This window comes from Procambarus clarkii, chromosome 80 (genome assembly GCF_040958095.1).
Source record: "Procambarus clarkii isolate CNS0578487 chromosome 80, FALCON_Pclarkii_2.0, whole genome shotgun sequence".
Classification (NCBI taxonomy): Eukaryota; Metazoa; Arthropoda; class Malacostraca; order Decapoda; family Cambaridae; genus Procambarus; species Procambarus clarkii.
Genome location: NC_091229.1, coordinates 20,418,230 through 20,444,844, shown reverse-complemented (window position 1 = coordinate 20,444,844; position 26,615 = coordinate 20,418,230). Strand labels below are relative to the sequence as shown.

The 26,615-nt window shown below is 46.4% G+C and overlaps 3 protein-coding genes across 5 annotated transcripts in view; 1 reads left to right on the top strand and 2 right to left on the bottom strand.

Annotated features, from left to right (window-relative positions):
* Positions 1-718: 718 nt before the first annotated feature.
* LOC138357922 (uncharacterized) lies at positions 719-1,081 on the bottom strand. Its single transcript, XM_069315099.1, has one exon. The coding sequence runs from the start codon at positions 1,079-1,081 to the stop codon at positions 719-721; it is 363 nt and encodes a 120-aa protein (XP_069171200.1).
* A 56-nt stretch (positions 1,082-1,137) lies between these two features.
* On the bottom strand, positions 1,138-15,498 carry LOC123746199 (foot protein 1 variant 1-like). Its single transcript, XM_045727524.1, has 2 exons — positions 15,068-15,498; positions 1,138-1,534 (listed from the first exon to the last, which is right to left on the bottom strand). The coding sequence occupies exons 1-2, from the start codon at positions 15,496-15,498 to the stop codon at positions 1,138-1,140; spliced, it is 828 nt and encodes a 275-aa protein (XP_045583480.1).
* Positions 14,723-26,615, top strand: part of Cht10 (Chitinase 10) — a 114,630-nt gene continuing 102,737 nt past the window's right edge. For all 3 annotated transcript variants that reach the window (XM_069314874.1, XM_069314875.1, XM_045727592.2), the window contains exon 1: positions 14,723-14,824. The gene's annotated coding sequence lies outside the window, so the exon portion shown is untranslated. The remainder of the gene's footprint in view (positions 14,825-26,615) is intronic.

Genomic DNA, 26,615 nt, shown 5'->3' with positions numbered 1-26,615 from the left:
TTATCAGGGATTTAAATAAATAATTACAATATATTATTGTTAATCGATAGGACTTGCATTATTAGTTTAGTATACTGATCTGTTTGTCAACACTTCACAGACCCACGGGGATGGAATATAATACTGGTTATATAGCAACCCGTTCTCGCAAATTTAATAAGTCAATATTGACTTAATAAATATGTGCATAGGTGACATACTTAACATAATAGTTTCCCTTGAAAAGCTTCATAGAAAACACCGACCTTACCTAACCTACTTAGAATGTTAAGATTAGCATCTTATTGCTTCGTAATTACAATTATTACCTAACCTATAATAGGTATAGGTTAAGTAATAATTGTAATTACGAAGCAATAAGATGCTTATCTTAGGATACTAACAAGGTTAGGTAAGGTTGGTGTTTTCTATGAATCTTTTTAAGGGTATCTATTATGTTTAGTATATCACCTATGCACGTAGTTAATAAGTCAATATTGACTTTACGAATTTGCGAGAACGGGTTGATATAGGGACAAGGTCCTGTGAAACGATAGTTTCTTTTTAAGGAGCATTCGTTACTGTTCAGATCTGATCAGTGTGTGGATTGGTGGAGACGTCAGAGCAGCGTGGGGGATTGGTGGAGAGGTCATGAGCAGTGTGGGGGATTGGTGGAGACGTCATGAGCAGTGTGGGGATTGGTGGAGACGTCAGAGCAGTGTGAGGATTGGTGGAGACGTCAGAGCAGTGTGGGGATTGGTGGAGAGGTCATGAGCAGTGTGAGGATTGGTGGAGACGTCATGAACAGTGTGGGGATTGGTGGAGACGTCAGAGCAGTGTGGGGGATTGGTGGAGACGTCAGAGCAGTGTGGGGATTGGTGGAGAGGTCATGAGCAGTGTGGGGGATTGGTGGAGAGGTCAGAGCAGTGTGGGGGATTGGTGGAGACGTCAGAGCAGTGTGGGGATTGGTGGAGAGGTCATGAGCAGTGTGGGGGATTGGTGGAGAGGTCAGAGCAGTGTGGGGGATTGGTGGAGAGGTCATGAACAGTGTGGGGATTGGTGGAGAGGTCATGAACAGTGTGGGGATTGGTGGAGAGGTCATGAGCAGTGTGGGGGATTGGTGGAGAGGTCAGAGCAGTGTGGGGATTGGTGGAGAGGTCAGAGCAGTGTGGGGATTGGTGGAGAGGTCATGAACAGTGTGGGGATTGGTGGAGAGGTCATGAGCAGTGTGGGGATTGGTGGAGACGTCATGATCAGCGTGGGGATTGGTGGAGAGGTCATGAGCAGTGTGGGGATTGGTGGAGAGGTCATGAGCAGTGTGGGGATTGGTGGAGAGGTCATGAGCAGTGTGGGGATTGGTGGAGAGGTCATGAGCAGTGTGGGGATTGGTGGAGATGTCATGAGCAGTGTGGGGATTGGTGGAGAGGTCAGAGCAGTGTAGGGATTGGTAGAGAGGTCATGAGCAGTGTGGGGATTGGTGGAGAGGTCTTGAGCAGCGTAGGGATTGGTGGAGAGGTCTTGAGCAGCGTAGGGATTGGTGGAGAGGTCATTAGCACTGTGGGATTTAATAATAAATCTGTCCTAGCGTTTTATCACTGCTGGGGGTGAACCCTGGACATTGGTAGTGTATCACTGCTCGAGGTGTATTCAGGACATTCCTGGGAACAGGTTTCAATCTTGTCTTGAACAATAATGGAGCTTAGAGTACACAGGAGGGAGGGAGGGTTCAGGGGGGGTTCAGGGGGAGATTAGACTGTGCCTTCTTGAAAGGGTTTATTGGGGGGGGAGGGTAGGGGGGTCGCGAAGGGGGAGAGACGGAATGCTGTGTACTGGGTGGGCGCCCAGGTGTATTTGGGGAGGTGTAGTGATCTTGTGGTGAGGGGGGGGTGTAGATTATTGGGGGGGGGTTGATGTTGACGGAGGGGGTTGGGGGGGGGGTTGTTGTTGTTCTAAGACATGAAAATAATTTAGACAGCCTAGAATGCTCCATTAATGCTCCCAGGTGACCTAAATTCTCATCAGACTATAGCATTGTGGAATGAAGAAAAAGTATGTCATTTTCAAACTTGGTTGAGCCACTTATGCGACTCAAAGTGGCTTAAGTGGATCCACTTAATGGATCCATTTAAGTGTCTGTCATCCATACGCACGTTGGTCCACTTAAGCGCGTCTCACCCAAAGTAATTCAACCTGCAGGACAGTATATATAGTTGACACAGTGAAGTTACACCCAAAACTGGGTTCGATTCTCACAGCAGAACAGAGACATTTGGGCACATTTCCTTTCCTCTGATGCATCTGTTCGCCTAGCAGTCAATAAGTAACAGGAGACACACAACTGTTGTGGGGTGCAATTAGCCTGGATAATGGTTGGGCTTCGTTAATAGGCCCGTAAATGAAGATGAAATTTGATAAGTTTGCACACACAAAATATGTGAAATTATAATGGTCTTATTACCATTTTTGCATTTGCTTCGTTCATCGTATTCCCAAATGCTTCGTTCATTATGTTCCCAAATGCTTCGTTCATTATGTTCCCAAATGCTACGGTCACTAGCGTGCTATTCAACAGTATTTTAAACAATTATATTACCTTTAACTGCTATGGATGGGTCTGTGTTATTTGGAGAATTCCCATCTTCTTTGGTTAATTAAAGAAAACGTGCGCGATCAAGGCTTCCTACAACCTCGCCAGACTTCGCCAGACTTCGCGAGACCTCGCAAGACTTTGCGAGACCTCGCCAGACCTCATCAGACCTCGCCAATCTTCAAAACATTACCTCCGATGGCCAGTTATGTTTGCTCTACCTGTTGACTCTCTCATGTACAGTAACTTGGGCTCCAGCAGCATCCGTCTGATGCCCGCTTAATCTCTCCCTCCCTCTCTCTTTCTCTGTCCCTCCCTCTCTCTTTCTCTGTCCCTCCCTCTCTTTAAGCTGGGTGGACCCAGCAGGCCTAAGCAAGCCTAGCCGGTAAGCGGCCTATGTAGACCCCATGTTTCTCAAGCGTAACGTCAAGCAATTGCCAGACGAAACGGCTTAGGCAGTTGGCTCTATCACTGCAAATGGATATCACATTATACACGCGACGGTTCGCCAATGGATTTGAAAACTTTAACCTTGCCCAATCCAACCCAACCTTAACCAAACGAGCCTATAGCACCTGGTAAACTAACACCTGCTAACCTAACATCTGCTAACCTAAGCCAATACATCCTAACTTGTGTCGCTTTGTATACGATTTGAAATTAACAACCTCCTTAGCCTACCCCTCCCCCTCCCTCCGACTCATCCAGTCTATCTGGTACGTTCCGGAGCCCTGAGTTCGAGTTCTGGGAGCCGGATTAGATGGTCGTTAGTACTAGGTTGGTGGGTGTCGTGGGGCCCTCCGACTATACTCATAAATCTCGCAAATATATATTAAATCACACTATGTGATGGAAGCTGGAAAACAGAAGACGGCTCCTAATTAGACGTCATTTTTAATTGGCTAAAGAAAATACCGGAGTTTTGCAAGCATACAAGCATTGTACGTGTGTGTGTGTGTGTGTGTGTGTGTGTGTGTGTGTGTGTGTGTGTGTGTGTGTGTGTGTGTGTGTGTGTGTGTGTGTGTGTCGGTACTCACCTAGTTGTGCTTGCGGGGGTTGAGCTCTGGCTCTTTGGTCCCGCCTCTCAACCTTCAGTAAACTAGTGTGCAGGCGGCTTAAATTGGCTTGTCGCTCCCTCCAGCTAGTCCTTTCCTTTCTATCATACCAACATCTTCAGCTTCATGACAGATGGCCAGTCGTAGAAGATATATATAAAGTAATAATCAGATGACAGCACTAAGCCAGTACGACAATGTAGCGGTTGGAAGGGATATGAGAACAAGGAGCTGGATTAGGATTACGGAATGATGCCTAATCACTTAATTACAAGGTCGGGGGAACGATCGACGACCCGCAAGATGTGAGATCGTTGCTCTTTCGGCGAAGGACTCCTTAACGTCTCTGTAATCATCTCCACCAACTCAGATCTGGGTTTAGTTCCCTGGAACGTTGCTACGTCATAGGTGTTCCACGCCCTGGAGGCACCTTTGGAGACGTCCAGCTACATCATAGGTGTTCCACGCCCTGGAGGCACATTTGGAGACATCCAGCTACATCATAGGTGTTCCACGCCCTGGAGGCACCTTTGGAGACGTCCAGCGCACCTTTGGAGACGTCCAGCGCGCCCCATTGGTTCAAGAATCTTGAAGAGGAAACCCAAGGTTGTTGCTCAACACACAATACAGTCATAAACTAGAGACATGGGGATATTTACCCAGATATTCTGAATATATTAATAATATGTAGGCGATGAGTCACAATAACGTGGTTAAATTATGTTGACCAGACCACATACTAGAAGGTGAAGGGACGACGACGTTTCGGTCCGTCCTGGACCATTCTCAAGACAATCGACTTGAGAATGGTCCAGGACGGACCGAAACGTCGTCGTCCCTTCACCTTCTAGTGTGTGGTCTGGTCAACATATTAATAATATAAATATGTCCAACATACACACGCATAAAAGAGTATAAATGGGACATATAAACAAGGTTTTAAACAATAAATTAGAACTTTAAGCAACGGATACAAACTTCAAAAGTTTAAAATCGGAAAAGCGCAGAGTAAATACTGATTAGGGAACAGGGTTGTTGATTTATGGAATAAATTTACTGGCTAACGTAAATGGACGTAAGATCGCTGGATTGTTTCAAGCGTAGGTTATACATCTGAGTGAGTTTGGGGAAGCTGCATCCTATGGGGCAGTAGGAGCCGCCTCGTAGCCTGGTGGATAGCGCGCAGGACTCGTAATTCTGTGGCGCGGGTTCTGTCTCGCCTACCTGGGGGGGCCTCGTAGCCTGGTGGATAGCGCGCAGGACTCGTAATTCTGTGGCGCGGGTTCGATTCCCGCACGAGGCAGAAACAAATGGGCAAAAGTTTCTTTCACCCTGAATGCCCCTGTTACCTAGCAGTAAATAGGTACCTGGGAGTTAGTCAGCTGTCACGGGCTGTTTCCTGGGGGTGGAGGCCTGGTCGAGGACCGGGCCGCGGGGACACTAAAGCCCCGAAATCATCTCAAGATAACCTCAAGATAACCTCGTATGGGCCAATGAACCTTCCTCAGTGATCTTTTAATCTCTTGTGTGCTGCTTTTTGTGGGGTCGTGTCCCTAATCTATGCACGAAGTGGCCATTTATTATTTGGTTTCAGAATCCATCTTAGGTTAAATTCAGGCTAATTTAACTTAGGCTAAGATAATTCGAGCTAAGACGGTTGATGAGATCAACCAGATGAGCTCACTTCGCGTGATCACCTGATTGTGCTTACGAAGACTTAAGCTCCTGGGTTCCGTGTTCAAGCCAGCAATCGACGGGGGTAATTAGTTTCCCGTTATGAACAAATCCACAAGGGCCGTGACGAGGATTCGAACCTGCGTCCGGGAGTATCCCAGACACTGCCTTAATCGACTGAGCTACGACATCACACACGGCTCTCTTGAGCGCCAGTCTTGAGCTCCTTATACCTGTACTTTATTTTGGGGCTTAATTTCCACCTGTGTCCTGCCAAGTCATAGCTTTTTAATCTAAAATCAAAAAAATCTAATTTAATCTAAGTAATCTAAAAGAACGTGTTAAAAAACATTTCATTAACAAAAACTATATAGAGGACCTGCTTTGGTTGCATTAGTGAAAACCCATAACCTCGGAGAAGAGAATAAAAGGCACTCATGGGAATCTCATTGTAACCTGGATGAGTGATTCTGTCAAAATTTCATCTAAGAATGAATTCCTTCAGGTGTAGGCTTGGAACTGAGGCCAGGCAGCAATGAGGTCGTTGATGGATCCCATATGTCGTAAACATCTCCTCTCACTACCAATCTCGCCTCCACTAGCAACTCCCTGCTTGTTAAGACCGTCAGGTACTTTACGTACCTTCAAGTTCAAGTACCGTACTTTAAAGCCTGGCCTCGGGCCGGGCTTGGGAAGTAGAACTCCCAGAACCCCATCAACCAGGTATATGTGGGCCTGCGGGCCGCTCCAAGCAACAGCCTGGTGGACCAAACTCTCACAAGTCAAGCCTGGCCTCGGGCCGGGCTTGGGAAGTAGAGGAACTCCCAGAACCCCATCAAGCAGGTATATGTGGGCCTGCGGGCCGCTCCAAGCAACAGCCTGGTGGACCAAACTCTCACAAGTCAAGCCTGGCCTCGGGCCGGGCTTGGGGAGTAGAAGAACTCCCAGAACCCCATCAACCAGGTATATGTGGGCCTGCGGGCCGCTCCAAGCAACAGCCTGGTGGACCAAACTCTCACAAGTCAAGCCTGGCCTCGGGCCGGGCTTGGGGAGTAGAAGAACTCCCAGAACCCCATCAACCAGGTATCAACCAGGTATCAACCAGGTATCAACCAGGTACGTGGCATCCTAAGCCTCCTCAGAATGCTCTTTCTTCCCCTACCACAGAATGTGCAGTGATGATCCCGAACACGAAGAGCCTGGCACTGCTTCAGGGCAAAGACCTTCCTTCCGCGTGAAGAATATCAAGCGAGGCAGGAGGCCTCAGTGTAGTCTACGCGTGTTGTGTGAACGTCACATCTCGTCGCTCTTTGACGTATTTGGAGACGAGTTTCATACGTCGAGACGTCCTAATACATCAAACAGACGTCCTGACACATCAAACAGACGTCCTGACACATCAAACAGACGTCCCAACACATCAAACAGACGTCCTAATACATCAAACAGACGTCCTAATACATCAAACAGACGTCCTAATACATCAAACAGACGTCCTAATACATCAAACAGACGTCCTAATACATCAAACAGACGTCCTAACACATCAAACAGACGTCCTGACACATCAAACAGACGTCCTGACACATCAAACAGACGTCCTAACACATCAAACAGACGTCCTGTGCATCATACAGACGTCCTAACACATCAAACAGACGTCCTAACACATCAAACAGACGTCCTAACACATCAAACAGACGTCCTAACACATCAAACAGACGTCCTAACACACCAAACAGACATCCTAACACATCAAACAGACGTCCTAACACATCAAACAGACGTCCTAACACATCAAACAGACGTCCTAACACATCAAACAGACGTCCTGACACATCAAACAGACGTCCTAACACATCAAACAGACGTCCTGTGCATCATACAGACGTCCTAACACATCAAACAGACGTCCTAACACATCAAACAGACGTCCTAATACATCAAACAGACGTCCTGACACATCAAACAGACGTCCTGACACATCAAACAGACGTCCTAACACATCAAACAGACGTCCTGACACATCAAACAGACGTCCTAACACATCAAACAGACGTCCTAACACATCAAACAGACGTCCTGACACATCAAACAGACGTCCTGACACATCAAACAGACGTCCTGACACATCAAACAGACGTCCTATGCATCATAGGTCTACACATCAGTCCCATGCGTTGAACGAACGTCCTACGCATCAGACAGACATCCTGAACATCGGGCAGACATCATGCGCGTCAAATAAACGTCCTACGCATTAAACCCTCTGCGTCAGGTAGATGTTCTGTAACTCTGAACGACGCAGTCAACCCAGAGGTGAAGGATTCCGGACAAGTGGGTTCTGGGAGTGACCTCGTCTCGTGGCTGAAGGTGACTAAGGGGGGAATGACCTCGTTCGTGGCCACCCGGGTACCCTTCCCTTTCCCCTTTCCCCTTACTCCTTCCCCTTCCCACGTCCCCCTCTCCCTCTTCAACTTAGTCTACCCTCATACAAGACTCAGTACAACTTTTACATGCTAATCGTCTCTCCGTTTTCTTTTAATGTTTCCAACCTGTCAAGGTATACCCACTGTCATTCCCTTTAATGTTTTTCCTCCTGTCAGGACACCAACCGTTTCTGCATTTTCTTTTAATGTTTTTTTTCCCCGGTAAGACACCAACCGTCAGTCCGTTTTCTTTAATGTTTCACCGGTTAAAACACCATCGTCCTCTTACCGTTTTCCTTTAATGATTTTAGCCTCGGCTAGATGACCAACCCTCGATTGATTTTCCACGTTTATATTAGTATATGATTGACTTTTATTAATTTATATATCGTTCACACATTTGTCTGTCTATATTTTATTTTGTTATCTATCCATATTCTTGCTTCTTTAATAGTTGTTCAACCGTTAAGTCACCAACTCTCCGCCCCGTTTTCTATAGTTGTTAGTCGGTTTTCTCCACAAATTAGTCCACCCTTAAAACCACCAATATTCGATGCGTTTTCTATAAATATATATATTTTTTCATCCATTCGCTTGAACTGGTGAATGGATGAAATTCATATATTGACCAATTCGCTTCTTGATTTCAGCGTTCGATCCCCGAGGGTCCAAGTGGTTCGGGAACCGAGATGGTTCTATTATACCAGCTCATATCCTCTCCTTATATTCCTTTCATGGATCTATATAGTCATATACTGTGCTTAACTCTTCCTTCTAGCAATATTATTATAATATATATATATATATATATATATATATATATATATATATATATATATATATATATATATATATATATATATATATATATATGTACATTCTTGTACAGCCACTGGTAAGCGTAGCGTATTGGGCAGGTCCTTAATTCTAATTTTCCCGGAAATAAGAACTTAAGAACAAAGGTAACTGCAGAAGGCCTATTGGCCCATACGAGGCAGCTCCTATTTATAACCACTCAATACCCCTGGCTAACATTATAAATGTTATGGAAGTATAATTCGCGTTCTCTGACACAGGAAGCTTGTAATTAGGCCTTTCGACGTCCCCCCCCCCCCCACCAATAGGCCAGGGGGGTGTTAAACTTATTTCCTATCGCAGACTGGTTTTCAATTGACTATAAGTATGTTAAATATATGCTATAGTCATGTGCAATGTAGGCTATGATCATCTTCTTGAGGTTATCTTGAGATGATTTCGGGGCTTTAGTGTCCTCGCGGCCCGGTCTTCGACCAGGCCTCCACCTCCAGGAAGCAGTCCGTGACAGCTGACTAACACCCAGGTACCTATTTAACTGCTAGGTAACAGGGGCATAGGGTGAAAGAAACTCTGCCCATTGTTTCTCGCCGGCGCCTGGGATCGAACCCAGGACCACAGGATCACAAGTCCAGCGTGCTGTCAGCTCGGCCGACCGGCTCCCGATCATGGCTATAACCTCTAGTCATGTTATGGCCTATAGCCATTATATATAGTCTATAGCCATGGCTATAGCCTCTAGCCATGCCTATAGGCTATAGGCATAGCTATATGGCTTTGACAAGAACTCTTTCCGCCAGGGACACAACTTAAGCTTTCGTAAAAAATAAATACAATAATAATAATTAATAATAATTAATAATTAATAATAATTAATAATAATTAATAATAATTAATAATTAATAATAATTAATAATTAATAATAATTAATAATTAATAATAATTAATAATTAATAATAATTAATAATTAATAATAATAATTTCTTTTGCCTGATGCTGCTGCTTCCTGGCCCTTAGCATCCCATTCTCTGTCACTTTGTATCATAGTTAAGAGAAAATGACTGAACTAGGGCGCCCTTCCAGCAGGCCAACAAGGCCTTCCATCACAAAGGGACTCGGGGAGCAGAAGAACTCCAGAGACCCTCTTCAGGTATGTTCCAGGTAACGTTGAATAGTGAGTAAGTTTAGAAACACGTCAAAGAGTTTTTGATGCTACATAAAAGAGGTTTTAAGACGGGTGGTTTTATTTGGAGATGATGCCTGGATTAGAGCGCTTAATCCTGGGATAATCCGGTCCCAGATAAAATATGTCAAGATCAGTGTAATGGATTGTTGAGCAGACTTACACACTAGAAGGTGAAGGGACGACGACGTTTCGGTCTGTCCTGGACCATTCTCAAGTCGATTGTCGACACACACTAGAAGGTGAAGGGACGACGACGTTTCGGTCCGTCCTGGACCATTCTCAAGTCGATTGTCGACACACACTAGAAGGTGAAGGGACGACGACGTTTCGGTCCGTACTGGACGATTGGATCACAATCGACTTGAGAATGGTCCAGGATGGAACGAAACATCGTCGTCCCTTCACATTCTAGTGTGTGGTCTAGTCAACATATTAGAAGTCTTTATGTAGTATGTTCATGTGTAAGGATCACTCAAGCACATCTTGCAGACAAGTCAAGGTTGCAAAGTGTGAAAGGTAGACTGCAAATTAACTTTAAACAAATCTAAAGTTTCATTACAAAGATCTGATTACAGGCATAACATTTCTTCCCACTATAGTTTACTGGGTCCTTGCATCTGTGTGACCAGGGGCCAGATTCACGAAGCAGTTACGCAAGTACTTACGAACGTGTACATCTTTCCTCAATCTTTGACGGCTTTGGTTACATTTATTAAACAGTTTACAAGCATGAAAACTTGCCAATCAACTGTTGTTATTGTTATAAACAGCCTCCTGGTGCTTCGGAGCTCATTAACTGTTTAATAATTGTAAACAAAGCCGCCAGAGATTGAGAAAAGATGGACAGGTTCGTAAGTGCTTGCGTAACTACTTTCGTGAATCTGGCCCCAGGTCATTTTGATATTGTGATATCCACCATGAAAGGTGGATATCTCGAACTCAATCATTGTAATTCAGCTCAAGTATTTACCGTCTGTTCCATCAGCATTTGTATTCCATCTTGCTCCACAGTTTGGCTTCCTGGAACCAGATTCACGAAGCAGTTACGCAAGCACTTACGAACGTGTACATCTTTCCTCAATCTTTGACGGCTTTGGTTATATTTATTAAATAGTTTACAAGCATGAAAACTTCTGTTCTCTTACAAAGAACGTCGCATTTCGATCGTAGGCGTCACATAAGGCCAAAAATTGTCGTACTAGAAAATGGAAGCAGCTGGCGAAAGTGACGTACTGTCCCGTTTTCCGTTTTGGGTCCTCTGGTAGGTTAGGAGAGACTACTTTAAATTGACCGTTTTTTTGGTGATGAGAAACCTAGGGAGAACGAGCTGGTTTAATTAAGATGTGCTCGGATAAAATGTAGTTTTTATGACATAAATGAAATTATTCGTTTTAATGATGAACAGTTTATGTATTCAATGAAAATTATTCCATTGAAAATTGAAATTTTCTGTCTGTAGAAAACAGAATAATTTCAATGGAATTATTCCAATGGAAATTATTCAGTGGAAATTGCGAAATTTATCGGCGGTGTTTACAGTTAATTTCCGGTCATTAACAAGGTGAACTAGCTTTTCAGCCCAATTCCCAGTGCCACCATTGTTGCCAGACAACTTTTGTCCAATAAACGTCCAATTTAACGAGCGTTCCAACCAACCTCATCAATTATTCATCACTTGCTGTCGTTCCTTTAACTGAGGGAGCCGGTCGGCCGAGCGGACAGCACACTGGACTTGTGATCCTGTGGTCCTGGGTTCGATCCCAGGCGCCGGCGAGAAACAATGGGCAGAGTTTCTTTCACTCTATGCCCCCTGTTACCTAGCAGTAAAATAGGTACCTGGGTGTTAGTCAGCTGTCACGGGCTGCTTCCTGAAGGTGGAGGCCTGGTCGAGGACCGGGCCGCGGGGACACTAAAGCCCCGAAAACTCAAGATATTGTTTCCATAACTCCTCTGCATCAACGTATGCAAATTACACTGCCTCGTGGGTTGCATATGTATATTAATCAACTTCAATATAAATGAAGGATATTACTTTCTCTTCACAAACATGCTCTTCTACTGGTCCTACAAGTACCCAATTGTTTGGCTGCAACATATTAACTGCCTGACACATATATGAAGTACTTTAATCTTAAAGTGTATAAAGACTAAGACTTTTTGCTCGATGGTACCCATGTAGAAGTTTGCAAACAGGACACCTAGGGGAGAACCCATGGCGACCCCATCTACTTGCTTATACATGTGCCCATCCGGGCTCAAGAAGGGTGCCTCTTTAGTACAAGCTTGGAGTAGTTTCCTCAGAATATTTTCTGGTATGTCAAGAGGAGTACAGGCTGGATCACGATACACTCTGTCGGCTATCATCCCGATTGTCTCGTCCACACGATAGCTCAACCCCCGTAAAAACACAACTAGTAAACACACACACACACACACACACACACACACACACACACACACACACACACACACACACACACACACACACATTTCAGGCTATCCAGGTTGTGTGAGAGTGGGATTAGAGTCTCAGGGTAATCACCTTACCCCTGAGAACGGCTAGTGGCTAGTTGGTGGATGGCCTTAGATGGCACTACAATATCAATGCATACTACGCCTATTGCATAGTTAATGAAATGCAAAGTGATACATGTATACACGCATGTATACAGATTACTTCACGGACCCGTGTGCATATTTACCGTGTATGCGCGCGAGCACACACACCATGAACGCATACATACACACACACACACACACACACACCATGCACGCATACACACATAATATTCACATACACACGCGTGCGCGCACTCACACACGCACATCCAAGGTCGAGTGAGGTCCTTCACCCTCAACAGGTTATTGCGGGAGGACCAAACTGCTACTCCTGCCCCCCCCCCCCTCTCTCTCTCTCTCTCTCTCTCTCTCTCTCTCTCTCTCTCTCTCTCTCTCTCTCTCTCTCTCTCTCTCTCTCTCTCTCTGTCTCTCTCTCTCTCTGTCTCTCTCTCTCTCTCTCTCTCTCTCTCTCTCTCTCTCTGTCTCTCTCTCTCTCTGTCTCTCTGTCTCTCTCTCTCTCTCTCTCTCTCTCTCTCTCTCTCTCTCTCTCTCTCTCTCTCTCTCTCTCTCTCTCTCTCTCTCTCTCTCTCTCTCTCTCTCTGCTTCTCTCTCTCTCTCTCTCCCAAACACACACACGCATGGATGCCTCCGCCAGTACCTATTATGTTAGGGTTGGACGACGTGTCCTTGAAACTGGGCGGGGTTAGTGGGCGGGGTTAGTGGTGGGCGGGGTTAGTGGTGGGCGGGGTTAGTAGTGGGCGGGGTTGGTTGCACGAGACTCCAGTCAAGCAACACACCTGTTGCAATCACACACCTGTGGCTCATGTGAGTGCGTACCGCCCTCCCTCCAAGGTTAATGACCTCCCTTGCCCTGTCTCCTACCCCAACCTCCACGCTGGGCACGAGTTGGGCAGGGTAGAGTGGGGTGCGGGGGGGGGGAGGGGAGAGGGGAGAGGGGGGAGGGGGAGAGGGGGAGGGGGGGGGAGGGGGAGGGGGAGGGAGTGGGTATTAAGGGAGAGGAAGGCGGTGGGGGGGGAGGGGGGAGAGGGAGTTATAGCCTAGTCGGGCATTTGGGTATTGTAGGTACCTAAATTCTCTCTCGAGAATGGTAGAGAGAGAGAGTGTCTGGTATGGGAGAATGGGGGGCATTGTATGGTATAGTACACAATGGTACCATTGGTACCATTCATAGTATTGTGTTCCGGGCATGGTACAGCCTATGCCCGACTCTGGGAACAAATTCTGGGTTCGGGCACAGTAGAATATGCCCGGAAATGAAGAATATTTCTGTTAAATATACCGTCCGTGCAGGAATTTGTATGAATGTTTACATATAAATGTTTACATATGAATGTTTAAATATATATAACAATATATAATGTTATATTCCGTTACATGTTATCGTTCGCTTATACACAATACATGTTTATATAGTTATCCTGTTTAATACGTAATACGAAGCCAGAATTGGATTAGTTTGACTGTGTTAACTAGAATATGGTTAGGTTAGGTTTAGTTCTGCTAGGCTACAATGCTTTTGTCACGTTAATTTGGTTAGGTTAGGTTAGGTTAGGTTAGGTTAGGTTAGGTTAGGTTAGGCTAGGTTTAATTTGAAAGCATCAATTTAAAATAATTAATGTATATCCAATACATAAATGATTTAATTCAGTGTTGCTGTTAATAGGATTTTATGATCATTTATATATATATATATATATATATATATATATATATATATATATATATATATATATATATATATATATATATATCTTATATACAGTATATTCCGTATTAGGAATAAAAATCAATATATTTTTTTTAAGATACTGTACCTATCCTCACATATATGCCTTAAATATGCCATATACAGTATATAAATATAGTCTAACGAATCCCAAAATAATATTTGTCACTACATGTTTTTAGTTAACATAAAACAAGTCTCACAAATATGGTGTACATCACAAATTTCCGGCTGAGACAGTGACAAGGACCCGGAGGAGCCAGCTGGGATGTGCTGAGACCTAGCTGGGATGTGCTGGGATGTGCCCAACTGGTCTCGGGGTCCCAGCGGTGTGTACAAGAGTCCTGCCCTGATTGGTCGAAGCCGAAGGAGACCCCGGCGCCTCGCCTCACCTTCCGTCATTCTGATTGGTCGCCGCCAAAACAGTTTCCTCTCCGATCCACCAATCGCCTTCGAATTCTACCGACGGGACAGACCAAATTGGCGGGAAAACTTGAATTAAAAAAAAAGTAAAATGATTTACATCCCATTTTGGGCGACTAGCTAAATGGAAAATGGAGGGAAGGACGCCATGGGGGTTGATGGTGATGGAAGAGGAGGAGGAGAGGGGGGGGGGGGGCAAGGAGAGGGAGTCGAACCCCCGGTAAGGGCGAGGAGAGACGAAGTAAGGGCGGGCTTCAGCAGCCTAGGGTCAGTGAGTGTCCGCGCCTCGCCCTCCGCGCACCTCTGAACCCAGCGCGTCTGCTGCGATAGTTGGAGCCTTCTTCAGTGGCTCTTAGATCCCGGCACAGCGAGGTGAGTACCCCCTTTTGTACCCTGGGGGGGCGTCTTGCTCCTGCAGGAGTACAGGCTACGGGGCTTGTTGGTCCTGCAGGAGTGCAGGCTACGGGGCTTGTTGCTCCTGCAGGAGTGCAGGCTACGGGGGCTTGTCGCTCCTGCAGGAGTGCAGGCCACGGGGCTTGTTGCTCCTGCAGGAGTGCAGGCCACGGGGCTTGTCGCTCCTGCAGGAGTGCAGGCCACGGGGCTTGTCGCTCCTACGGGAGTGCAGGCCACGGGGCTTGTCGCTCCTGCAGGAGTGCAGGCCACTGGGCTTGTCGCTCCTGCAGGAGTGCAGGCCACTGGCCTTGTCGCTCCTGCAGGAGTGCAGGCCACGGGGCTTGTTGCTCCTGCAGGAGTGTAGGCCACGGGGCTTGTCGCTCCTGCAGGAGTGCAGGCCACGGGGCTTGTCGCTCCTGCAGGAGTGCAGGCCACGGGGCTTGTTGCTCCTGCAGGAGTGCAGGCCACGGGGCTTGTCGCTCCTGCAGGAGTGCAGGCCACGGGGCTTGTTGCTCCTGCAGGAGTGCAGGCCACTGGGCTTGTCGCTCCTGCAGGAGTGCAGGCCACGGGGCTTGTCGCTCCTGCAGGAGTGCAGGCCACGGGGCTTGTCGCTCCTGCAGGAGTGCAGGCCACGGGGCTAATCGCTCCTGCATTATTATCATTCGCTATGAAATAAAAATATGCAACAATTCCCAATAGAACTTAATTTTAACTACTCGTTCTGAGTTATTCAGAATATGTCACTCGTGTCATATTCTGAGTGAAGAATTGCAAAAAAGCATTTATTTGTCGTGTGTAATCAAGAGGCGGTTTATAGAACCACATTCAGCTCTATTTGGGACTAGGTAGTCATTCTCTCTTGTTACGCACAGATATCACAATAACTCTCGGACGCGGGTTCGAATCCTCGTCACGGCCCTTGTGGATTTGTTCATTTCTGTCTCAAAGGGAGTCCCATGATTTGGAGGGTGTATGGGGACGACCTGACCACGTCCCAGGGTCGTTATCTTGGGGGGTTTCAAGGGGCCTATCTACGCTTAAGGCGCCGTTATACCGTGGGATGGCTGGCGGCCCAGGGAGCCAGCCACACACCGGCCCCGTTATCGCTCGGGGACTAGTGGAATGCTGTGGCGAGGGTGTACGAACTGGAGCTGACTACACAAGTTCTAAAATTTAAACCCATGCCCCCAGCTACGCTCGGCCAATTTGTAGCTGCTCTCGGCCACGCTGCAGCTGCCCTCGGCCAAGCTACAGCTGCCCTCGGTCAAGCTACAGCTGCGCTCGGCCAAGCTACAGCTGGCCCCAAAGACGCATAACTGTACCCCATACCCATGTAGTAGGCGGTACTGGAAAAGGCGGCAATAGGCAGGCAGTACAGGGCTCAAAACCCAACCCATAATGTATACAAAAAACATATTTTCTAAAGTCTATATTACTTTTTGTGCTTAGCCAGACCTAGGGAAGATGTGGCTGGGTTATTTGCTTGTATATTTGCCTTACCTGGGGGGATGAATCATTTCGAGTGGTGGGATTCGAACCCACGAAGCATTATTCGAATCACGCTTCCCGATGTAGTTGTGTATCGTATATGGAGTTGAATGTATAATCAAGAGGGGCGCGTGCTGGGTTAACTTAGCGTGGGTTTAATAGTTCTGAGTGTATATATAAGTTCTTATATAAGAGCGAGTTAAGTTACGGGCTCACCATAGCCCGTGCTACCTTTTGTTCCAGGTAGCGACTCTTAAACAACGGATATTATGTGGTGGATATTTCTGTCCAGTACTTTTTAGTATCCCTGTCCAGTACTTTTTAGTATCCCTGTCCAGTACTCTTTAGTATCCCTGTCTAGGGTCCCTGTCCAGAACCCTCGTTCAGTAACCCCTGTTCATCGAATTCGAGTTCATCGAGCTTCGAATCCTCGTCACGGCCCTTGTGGATTTGTTCATTTGTTAACCCTGTTCAGTAGTTCTATCCAGTGTCATTCAGTTGTATTTGTATTCAGTGCTTTTCAGGAATATATTTTTCTTATTTTTCAAGTTTAGCCCTTCTGACTAATATACATAAAGCTGAAATTTGTTGTATCTAGAGTTAAATTAGCCTTTTCTTCCCCCGACACACTGAAATTTTTAGTTTAACCTATCTTGATTAGTTTTATAAATTCTGGAAATTGAAAAGGTCCATGTATCTGTCCTCTTTGATTGATGGAGCGTTGACGTCAGTGGATACTATGTATAGGAAGTGGCATAATAGGCAAGTAGCAAGGCAGCCGGCAGGTGGGCAAGTAGCTAGCTTAGGGAAGTAGTTAAGCAGGCAGGTAAGTAACAAGCTAGGAAGGCAAATAGGGAAGTAACTAGCCAAGCCAGCAAACAGGCAAGTGGCTACGTAGGCTGGCAAGTAGTCAGACAAAGTGGCAGGCAGGCAGGCAGGCAAGTAGCATGCTAGGAAGTAGCAAGATAGGGAAGCAGCTAGCGAAGCCAGCAAACAGGCAAGTAGTCAGACAAGGTGTCAAGCCTGTAGCTAGGCGAGGAAGCCGGCTGGGACTCGGCCGAGCTTACGAGAGTTCAGGAAATTTCAAGTTCAAGGTTACTCTATCAGCTCACCATGAATGGGTTCGCGGCCAGGTCCCTCTCACTATCCCCGCGTCTCTCTCTCTCTCTCTCACTCTCCCCCCTCATCTCTCTCTCTCTCTCTCACTCTCCCCCCTCATCTCTCACTCTCTCATCCTTGTCTGTCACTCCCTCATGCGGGACACCCACACCTCCGCTCTGGGCCAAGCATTTTTGTTTCTGGTTTAAAGGGAGTGGCAAGTGGGTCGATCCTCCGGAAATGGCGGGTTCGAATCCTCGCCACTCCTTATGAGGGGGTTAAACACACTGGGGGTGGAATTAAAAAGGGCGAGAGCAATCACTTCCTAGAGCATTCCAGTTGTTAACTATTGTTTGTGTGTGTGCGTGTGTGTGTGTGTGTGTGTGTGTGTGTGTGTGTGTGTGTGTGTGTGTGTGTGTGTGTGTGTGTGTGTGTGTGTTCCCGGGACTTATTTGTGCCTGCAAGATCGAGCTTCAACTCTTGGACCCTATCTTTCCAGTCGCCAGTTGTCTTAAATGCAATAAATCTATTTTTTTTCTATCATATCTTCTGAAATTCTGAATGTGTGTGTGTTTGTCTGTGTGAGGTGGTGGATGCATTACACAAAAGCAAATCCCTCACACACCACTTTATCTGTAAAGAATATATATATATATATATATATATATATATATATATATATATATATATATATATATATATATATATATATATATATATATATATAATTTTTTTTTTTTTTTTCTCTCAAGCTTTAAGCACACAATAAAGTCATGTGCCGCGGGTGGGACAATAGTCAGATGGAACTGTCGATAAGATTACACTTGGGTTCATTAGTTTCTTGAGTTATAGCTCCTTGCTTTGTGGCTATTTGTCACGCTTTGGAAACTTCCTATTTATGAACCTAACTTAGCAATTGTTTGCGGTGGCAATTGTTTGAGGTGGCAATTGTTTGAGGTGGCAATTGTTTGCGGTGGCAATTGTTTGAGGTGGCAATTGTTTGCGGTGGCAATTGTTTGAGGTGGCAATTATTTGAAATGGCTGTTGTCTCAGATAACCGTTGAGATGAAAACTGGTTAGGCTTAGAACACAAGTTCTAGTGGAATCGTTTTATCATCCTACATTAATGCACATGTATATAAGCACAAGACAGAAATCCTTTAGACCCGCCTTGAACATAGAAAACGCACATATATATCGATACCCAAACTCTTCCAAATCTCTCCAACGTGTTCTAAAAAGTACCCCCACCCCCCAAAAAAATCTCTTATTTAAATTTAAAGCACTATAGCTCATTCTCAGTCATTAAATCAGGTAGAAGTGTGAGGTCTGAGAATTCATTTATATATATCTGTGAGGCTGGGAGACAGAGCCGTTCTCTGACGATACGAATTCCTCGTTTTATAGAGGTCATTTCCACTCACTCGAGCGACCAAAACAGTTATCCCAAGAGTGTGATGGTGCTGGGATAAGAGGGTGTGTGGAGGAGTATGGGGGGGGGGGGGGGGGAGGAGGGGGGTACAGGCCCATACGGGATAGTTTTACATAGTTTCAGTTTACAGTTAGTTTCAAAGCGTTATATGACAAAGAGTGCTGGGAAGACGGGACACCACGAGCGTAGCTCTCATCCTGTAACTACACTTAGGTAATTACACTTAGGTAATTACACACACATGTACGTATAGCTTTCAACCTGTGACTACATATAGACAATCTCACACACACACACACACACACACACACACACACACACACACACACACACACACACACATATATGAAAAAATACTTAAAGAAAAAATACTTTTTAGATATGATAGAGTCCAGTAGGCTCAGGAATCTGTATACCAGTTGATTGACAGTTGAGAGGCGGGACCAAAGCGCCAAAGCTCAACCCCCGCAAGCACAAATAGGTGAGTACACACACACACACACACTCACACACACACACACACACACACACACACACACACACACACACACACACACACACACACACACACACACACACACACACCAGAGTGAACAACCTCATCAGTATGAGAGAGAGGAGTCAGCGAGAGGACATACCCAGTTTACCAAGCCCCCAAATTAAAAAAAATATATATATACTCTACAAATACCCTCTCCAAGTTATACCAGACTGCGCATGCGCGGGTTAAAACCGCGTGTACCCACACAGTTCACGAATAAAACATGTTCTTATCATTTGGTGGAAGTTGGGAATAAGTAACATTAAAAGCTTTTAAATGAAACGAAGCATTTTGACAAAAGGATGATGATTTGGGGGAAGCTTTAGAGTGGAAGCAAGAAGGTTCAGGCGGCTGTTACCGTCTCCAGAGGCTTGGTAACTAATTACGAAACCGCTACATCTTTCCTCCAGTCATGGTGGCTTTGTTTACATTCATTAAGACAGATTACCAGCTTGGAAACTTCACAACCAATGGTTGTAATTGTTTATAAACAACCTCGTATAGGTGCTTCCGAGCTCATAAACAGCTTAAAAATATAAACAAAGCTTAAACAAAGCCGCTATGGTTAAGGAAAGATCTAGAGGTTTCGTAAATGCTTGATGACTCCTGGCAATCAGTCTCTCTCCCTTGCATCGTTAAGTGTTTATACGAACCACTGTAGAAACCCCACGTTGGAAAGGAAGAGGACACCAGAGGAAAAATTGAAACCATGAAATGAGGCGTCAGAAACCTTTCAGGAAAAGGGGGGAGAGGGGATGAAGGGAAGGGAAGGGGGGATAAAGGGAGAGGGGGGTTGATGGAAGGGGTCCGAGAGGCTGTATGTGAGAGGGATTAGGGAGTGTGAAGGGAGTTAATGGAGGGAGGGGGCAGTAGACGACCTCCAGGATGCAAGAGTCATGGAGGGAGGGAGGGAGGGTAGAGCTTGAGGGAGAAGGGGTGGGGAGAGAGGGAAGGGAAGAGAGGGAAGGGAGGGTAGTTATGGGTGGGTAGTTAGAGCTGAAGTGCCTCTCACCCTTCATTACACGGTATCAATGATCACTTAGGCTCCTTAGATAAGGAGATGCAGAAAGATCACACCTTTTTCTCTTTCTCCTCCTCCTCCTCTTCCACAGCTTCAGCCCCCCCCCCTCAACTCCCCCCCCCCCACGGGCCCACAATACCCCCCCTCAACCCCCCTCAACCCCCCCTCAACCCCCCCCCCCAACCCATCTCCCACTGAGTCTTCCAGCGACGAGCTCTGATTTATTGCCACTACTCAAACTGCTCTTACGTGTTTTACTTCCACTGCTCTTCTCCTACTTTCCTTCCTTACTACTACTTTCCTTAATAGTTCTACTTGCCTTACTACTTCTACTTACCTTACTACTTCTACTACTGCAGGCGAGGAGTCACAATAACGTGGCTAAAGTAAGTTGGCCAGACCACACACACTAGAAGGTGAAGGGACGACGACGACGTTTCGGTCCGCCCTGGACCATTCTCAAGTCGATTGTGAGAATGGTCGACAATCGACTTGAGAATGGTCCAGGACGGACCGAAACGTCGTCGTCGTCCCTTCACCTTCTAGTGTGTGTGGTCTGGTCAACTGCTACTACTGCTGTTAAGACTTCAGCTACAAGTACTGGAACATAATTTACACTGCTAATACCACTATACTATTACACTTAATAGCACCACCGCATTAATGGTAGTTCGGTACTATTAGTGCTATTTCGGTACTATTAGTACTCGGTTCTAATAGGTTCGGTTCGGTACTATTAGTGCTGCTATTTCTCACCTGCTATTCCCACCTACTATTACTCAAAGTATTACTATTAAATTACTATTTTTTTCGTCGAATTATCATGGAGGAAAAGGTCAAAGTTTCCCCAAGATGCAACCCACAACAGTTGCCTAGCTCCCGGGTACCTATTTTTTTTACTGCTAGGTGTATAGAGGCATCAGATGAAAGAAAATATGCCCAACCATCTCTGTCTCGTCAAGGGATCGGTCCCCGGATCCTCAGTTGTGAATTGAGAACGTAGTCACTCTGCCACCGAGACCCCATGAAATGTCATTTCAAAACTAGCTTCACAACTGACCTAAATAATCGCCTGCTTAATATACTAATGAGCTAATTCTTGTATTAAAAGTAAACTTTATTCCTTGGAATTGTAGAGTAAGAATATAAGCGTAAACGCGTCGACTTTAGTGGTAGAAATTCTTGAAAAATTTGTAGCGTTTGGGATCACTACTTCACCTCCTGTTTAAATCTCCCTTGAGTGTGGCGGTAGTGGTTATCTTGAGGTTATCTTGAGATGATTTCGGGGCTTTAGTGTCCCCGCGGCCCGGTCGAGGACCGGGCCGCGGGGACATGGTCTCTCCATAGTCGCTTCTCCAAGGCCTGTAGACAGTGTGATGTTCTCCCAATAGATGTCTCCATGGTCTAGCTTCTCCAAGATCTGTAGACAGTCTAATATTCTCCCAATAGATGTCTCCATGGTCTAGCTTCTCCAAGGTCTGTAGACAGTCTAATATTCTCCCAATAGATGTCTCCATGGTCTAGCTTCTCCAAGGCCTGTAGACAGTCTAATATTCTCCCAATAGATGTCTCCAGGGTCGCTTCTCCAAGATCTGTAGACAGTCTAATATTCTCCCAATAGATGTCTCCATGGTCTAGCTTCTCCAAGGTCTGTAGACAGTCTAATATTCTCCCAATAGATGTCTCCATGGTCTAGCTTCTCCAAGGCCTGTAGACAGTCTAATATTCTCCCAATAGATGTCTCCAGGGTCGCTTCTCCAAGATCTGTAGACAGTCTAATATTCTCCCAATAGATGTCTCCATGGTCTAGCTTCCCCAAGGTCTATAGACAGTCTAATATTCTCCCAATAGATGTCTCCATAGTCTAGCTTACACCAAGGCCTGTAGACAGTCTAATATTCTCCCAATAGATGTCTCCATGGTCTAGCTTCTCCAAGGCCTGGAGGTCAAAAGGGGGGAGATCAAGGTCGGTATCTCGTTTCGCAGTATGGCTGTCGAACACAAGGTGATCCACCACCATTGTACTCTGCCCTGTAATTAACACCACTAACAGTGGTTCAGAGATGACACTGCCGCTTGCATTGTTAGCCACAATATGTATTTATGTAATGATTATGTATTTACCTGTCATTACCCGAAGGGCCATCATCTCTAGTGGCCTCGACGGGGACAGGCAGCCAGCCTGTTTCGTAGGTCGTAGGTGTTGCAGAAGGCAATTTTAGCATTACAAAAATCTCTACATGTAGACGATGAGTCACAATAACATGGCTGAAATATGTTGACCAGACCATACACTAGAAAATGAAGGGACGACGACGTTTCGGTCCGTCCTGGACCATTCTCAAGTCGATTGTATGCATATGGGAATAAGATTGTTATTATATACTTGTACACACAGAGATCACACTAACGTGATGCATCAAATGAACAAATCCACAAGGGCCGTGACGAGGATTCGAACCTGCCTCGATTAAGGCAGTGTCTGGGATGCTCCCGGACGCAGGTTCGAATCCTCGTCACGGCCCTTGTGGATTTGTTCATATACTTTTGTGCAACACGAAAACTGTTGATATAAATATTTAGTTAAGAATATATGCTTAAGCTTGTAAGATGCAGATGTTGAGGATAGGGAAACCCTCCATCCCATCCCTCTTTCAGCGCCCTTCCCCCCCTATCCCTCTCCATCCCTCTCCATCCCTCTCCCTCCCTCTCCATCCCTCTCCATCCCTCTCCATCCCTCTCCCTCCCTCTCCATCCCTCTCCATCCCTCTCCCTCCCTCTCCCTCCCTCTCCCACACTCAAAGGGTAACGCACGAACCACGATGTGACCGGTGATAGCAGAGTAATATCCTTGTCTCCTCCCCCATCCCAAGATAGCACAAGATATTTAATCCCCCCATTGTTTGAGATATCAGACTGAGCCCCCCGGCGTCCACACGTCACGGCCGACCTCTCCACAATTGCTTACGAAGGACAAAGAGGAGGACTTGTTTGCTATCTTGTTTTGGTGGGGGCGTCCTGGAGGATTGTTTGGGGTTCTTGGGGTGATGTGTGTCTTGCTGCCTGGGGGAGGGAGATGGGGGAGAGAGAGAGAGGTGGGGCTCTCTGAGAAAGGGGGCGGGGCTCTGGGAAAGAGGGGGTGGGGCTCTGGGAAAGAGGGGGCGGGGCTCTGGGAAAGAGGGGGTGGGGCTCTGGGAAAGCGAGGCGGGGCTCTGGGAAAGCGAGGCGGGGCTCTGGGAAAGCGAGGCGGGGCTCTGGGAAAGCGAGGCGGGGCTCTGGGAAAGCGAGGCGGGGCTCTGGGAAAGCGAAGCAGGGCTCTGGGAAAGCGAGGCGGGGCTCTGGGAAAGCGAAGCAGGGCTCTGGGAAAGAGGAGCGGGGCTCTGGGAAAGAGGGGGCGGGGCTCTGGGAAAGCGAGGCAGGGCTCTGGGAAAGAGGGGTTTCATTTCCCATTTCATTTCCCATTACAAAACATTACCCTTTCATCATCTCATTCCCCCCTTCCATATATGCTTCGCCTTCCGTACATATACAGCGTGACCTTATCCAGCGTTAATCTAAGGTCAGCTTCTTAACAACCCCTGACCTAAACTACTCCTCTTAACAGAGTCTTGTATAACACACACTTAAGGCTATCCCAATTTAACCCGCCTTACAGATAACAGAGACAAACAGCAGTTGAGTATGATACGAAACGTTGACTAGGAGGCAAGATTAGGGCAGGAAGTTGCTATAATTGATTGCTGGTGGGCGGTGTGTGTGTGTAGGTTTGTGCGCTGGGGAGTGTTTGCTGCCACATACTGAACCTTATGCAGTACTGGGGCCAGATTCACGAAAGCACTTACGAACGTGTACATCTTTCCTCAATCTTTAACGGCTTTGGTTACATTTATTAAACAGTTTACAAACATAACAACTTGCCATTCAACTGTTGTTATTGTTATAAACAGCCTCCTGGTGCTTCGGAGCTCATTAACTGTTTAATAATTGTAAACAAAGCCGCCAAAGATTGAGAAAAGATGTACAGGTTCGAAAGTGCTTGCGTAAGTGCTTTCGAGAATCTGGCCCCTGGTTCCGTTTTCGTCCAATGGCCCCGTTATATTTATCCAAAGGTCCCTTGTTTGGTTGGCCAGTGGCCCCGTGTATGACTGTCCAATGGTCCCCGTTTATGACTCTCCAAAGACCCCTCCCTCCCCCCTGGTCTTTGACTAGAGTAGTTAACAGCGTTCGAATTAACACTAACTTGGACTCGAACACAAGTATCTCAACCCCCCCCCCCTCTCGGTCAGTGAACAACGGGTCATATTGCAGCCAAATATGGTCTTGGCGGTCAAGCAAGGTCGGCCTCACCCCCGGACAACTTATAGTTATCCAAGAGGGATGTGCACAAAGAGATACGTATGTTTATTTATTAGGCTGTTTAGCTTCAGTTTTATGTATCTAATCTGTCTGCTGGTAGGGGGGTTGGGGGGGTCTTGGTCGGTGGGGCATGGGGGGGTCTTGGTCGGTGGGGCATGGGGGGGGTCTTGGTCGGTGGGGCATGGGGGGGGTCATGGTCGGTGGGGCATTGGGGGGGTCTTAGTCGGTGGGGCATGGGGGGGGGTCTTGGTCGGTGGGGCATGGGGGGGGTCTTGGTCGGTGGGGCATGGGGGGGGGTCTTGGTCGGTGGGGCATGGGGGGGGTCTTGGTCGGTGGGGCATGGGGGGGGGAATAATTAAGGATAGGAGAGGGGGGATATTTATATTCATATCGTGTTTGTTTTTGCTCGAAGCCAAATAATAACGACAGTGGTAATTACAAGACGATAACAATTACAAAAGCAGAGAGAAAGCTACAGCAGCCAACAATGATAAAAGGTAGAGAACTGAAGACAAAAAGAATTCGCCCGATTAATTCAAATCCACCTTAGCTTCCGTTACCTTAATCGAGCCGTTGTTGTCCTGTTTGCCGACCTGTTTGCGTTATCAAACTGCTAACTATCCCACCACACGTTAATCCGAGTCAAGCTGCTTTCTGAATCGGGCTATTGGCAGACACAACAACAGTGTCGACAACAGTAGGCAGCAAAGGAGGCCAGTGGAAGCAACAGCAGCAGCAACAGGAACAGCAGCAGTAGCAGCAGCAGCAAGTGTGATTATAAGGATCTTGTGTATAACAAAAGTCGACACATCAAACGAAACCTCTTCATCAGAAATAAATTATAACGAGTGATAGTTACCGAGGGAGAACTTGGAGAAACAGTACAAGCAGGAGATGGGTGAGGGTAGGTAGGTTGATGGCAGGGTGGGGGAGGGGGTTGATGGTGGAGTGGTAGGAGGGGGGAGGGGGGTTAGTAGGAGCAGGTACAAGGAAGCAGAGAGCTGCTTGAGCAGGTGGTCAGGTAAGATCCTCCCGCCTGTAGCTATACAGCCAAGGAAGTTATTCCTGAATACCCCCTTGCTGCACCATCACTACCTACACTATCACTATCACTAGCTACACTATCACCATCACTAGCTACACTATCATCACTTTCAACGACATCTCCACTACTGCCAACACCATTTCTACTAGCACAATCCCCGTACTAATTACTTTGGACACAGTGGGAGTGTGTTGTTAGTACAGGATACACACACACACACACACACACACACACACACACACACACACACACACACACACACACACACACACACACACACACACACAGTAACAAGTAACAGTAAGTAGCGAACAAGTAGCGAACAGTAACAAGTGGAGTACCACAAGGATCGGTGCTGGGACCAATTCTATTTCTTGTATATGTTAACGACATGTTTACAGGCGTAGAGTCCTACATGTCGATGTTTGCGGATGATGCAAAGTTGATGAGAAGAGTTGTGACAGATGAGGATTGCAGGATCCTCCAAGAGGACCTGAACAGATTGCAGAGATGGTCAGAGAAATGGCTACTAGAATTCAACACGAGCAAATGTAAAGTTATGGAAATGGGACTAGGAGATAGGAGACCAAAGGGACAGTACACAATGAAGGGGAACAGCCTACCTGTAACGACGCGTGAAAGAGACCTGGGGGTGGACGTAACACCTAATCTATCTCCTGAGGCACATATTAATAGGATAACGACAGCAGCGTACTCTACACTGGCAAAAGTTAGAACATCATTCAGAAACCTAAGTAAGGAGGCATTTAGGGCGCTTTACACTGCCTA

Excerpts from the sequence above, each read along its gene's own strand:
- LOC138357922 (XM_069315099.1), bottom strand. The coding sequence starts at position 1,081 with ATGACCTCTCCACCAATCCCCACACTGTTCATGACCTCTCCACCAATC.
- LOC123746199 (XM_045727524.1), bottom strand. The coding sequence starts at position 15,498 with ATGCAGGAGCGATTAGCCCCGTGGCCTGCACTCCTGCAGGAGCGACAA. Across the intron at positions 1,535-15,067 it reads GCCCCGTGGCCTGCACTCCC|TGCTAATGACCTCTCCACCA; the intron begins GTAGGAGCGACA and ends TAAATCCCACAG.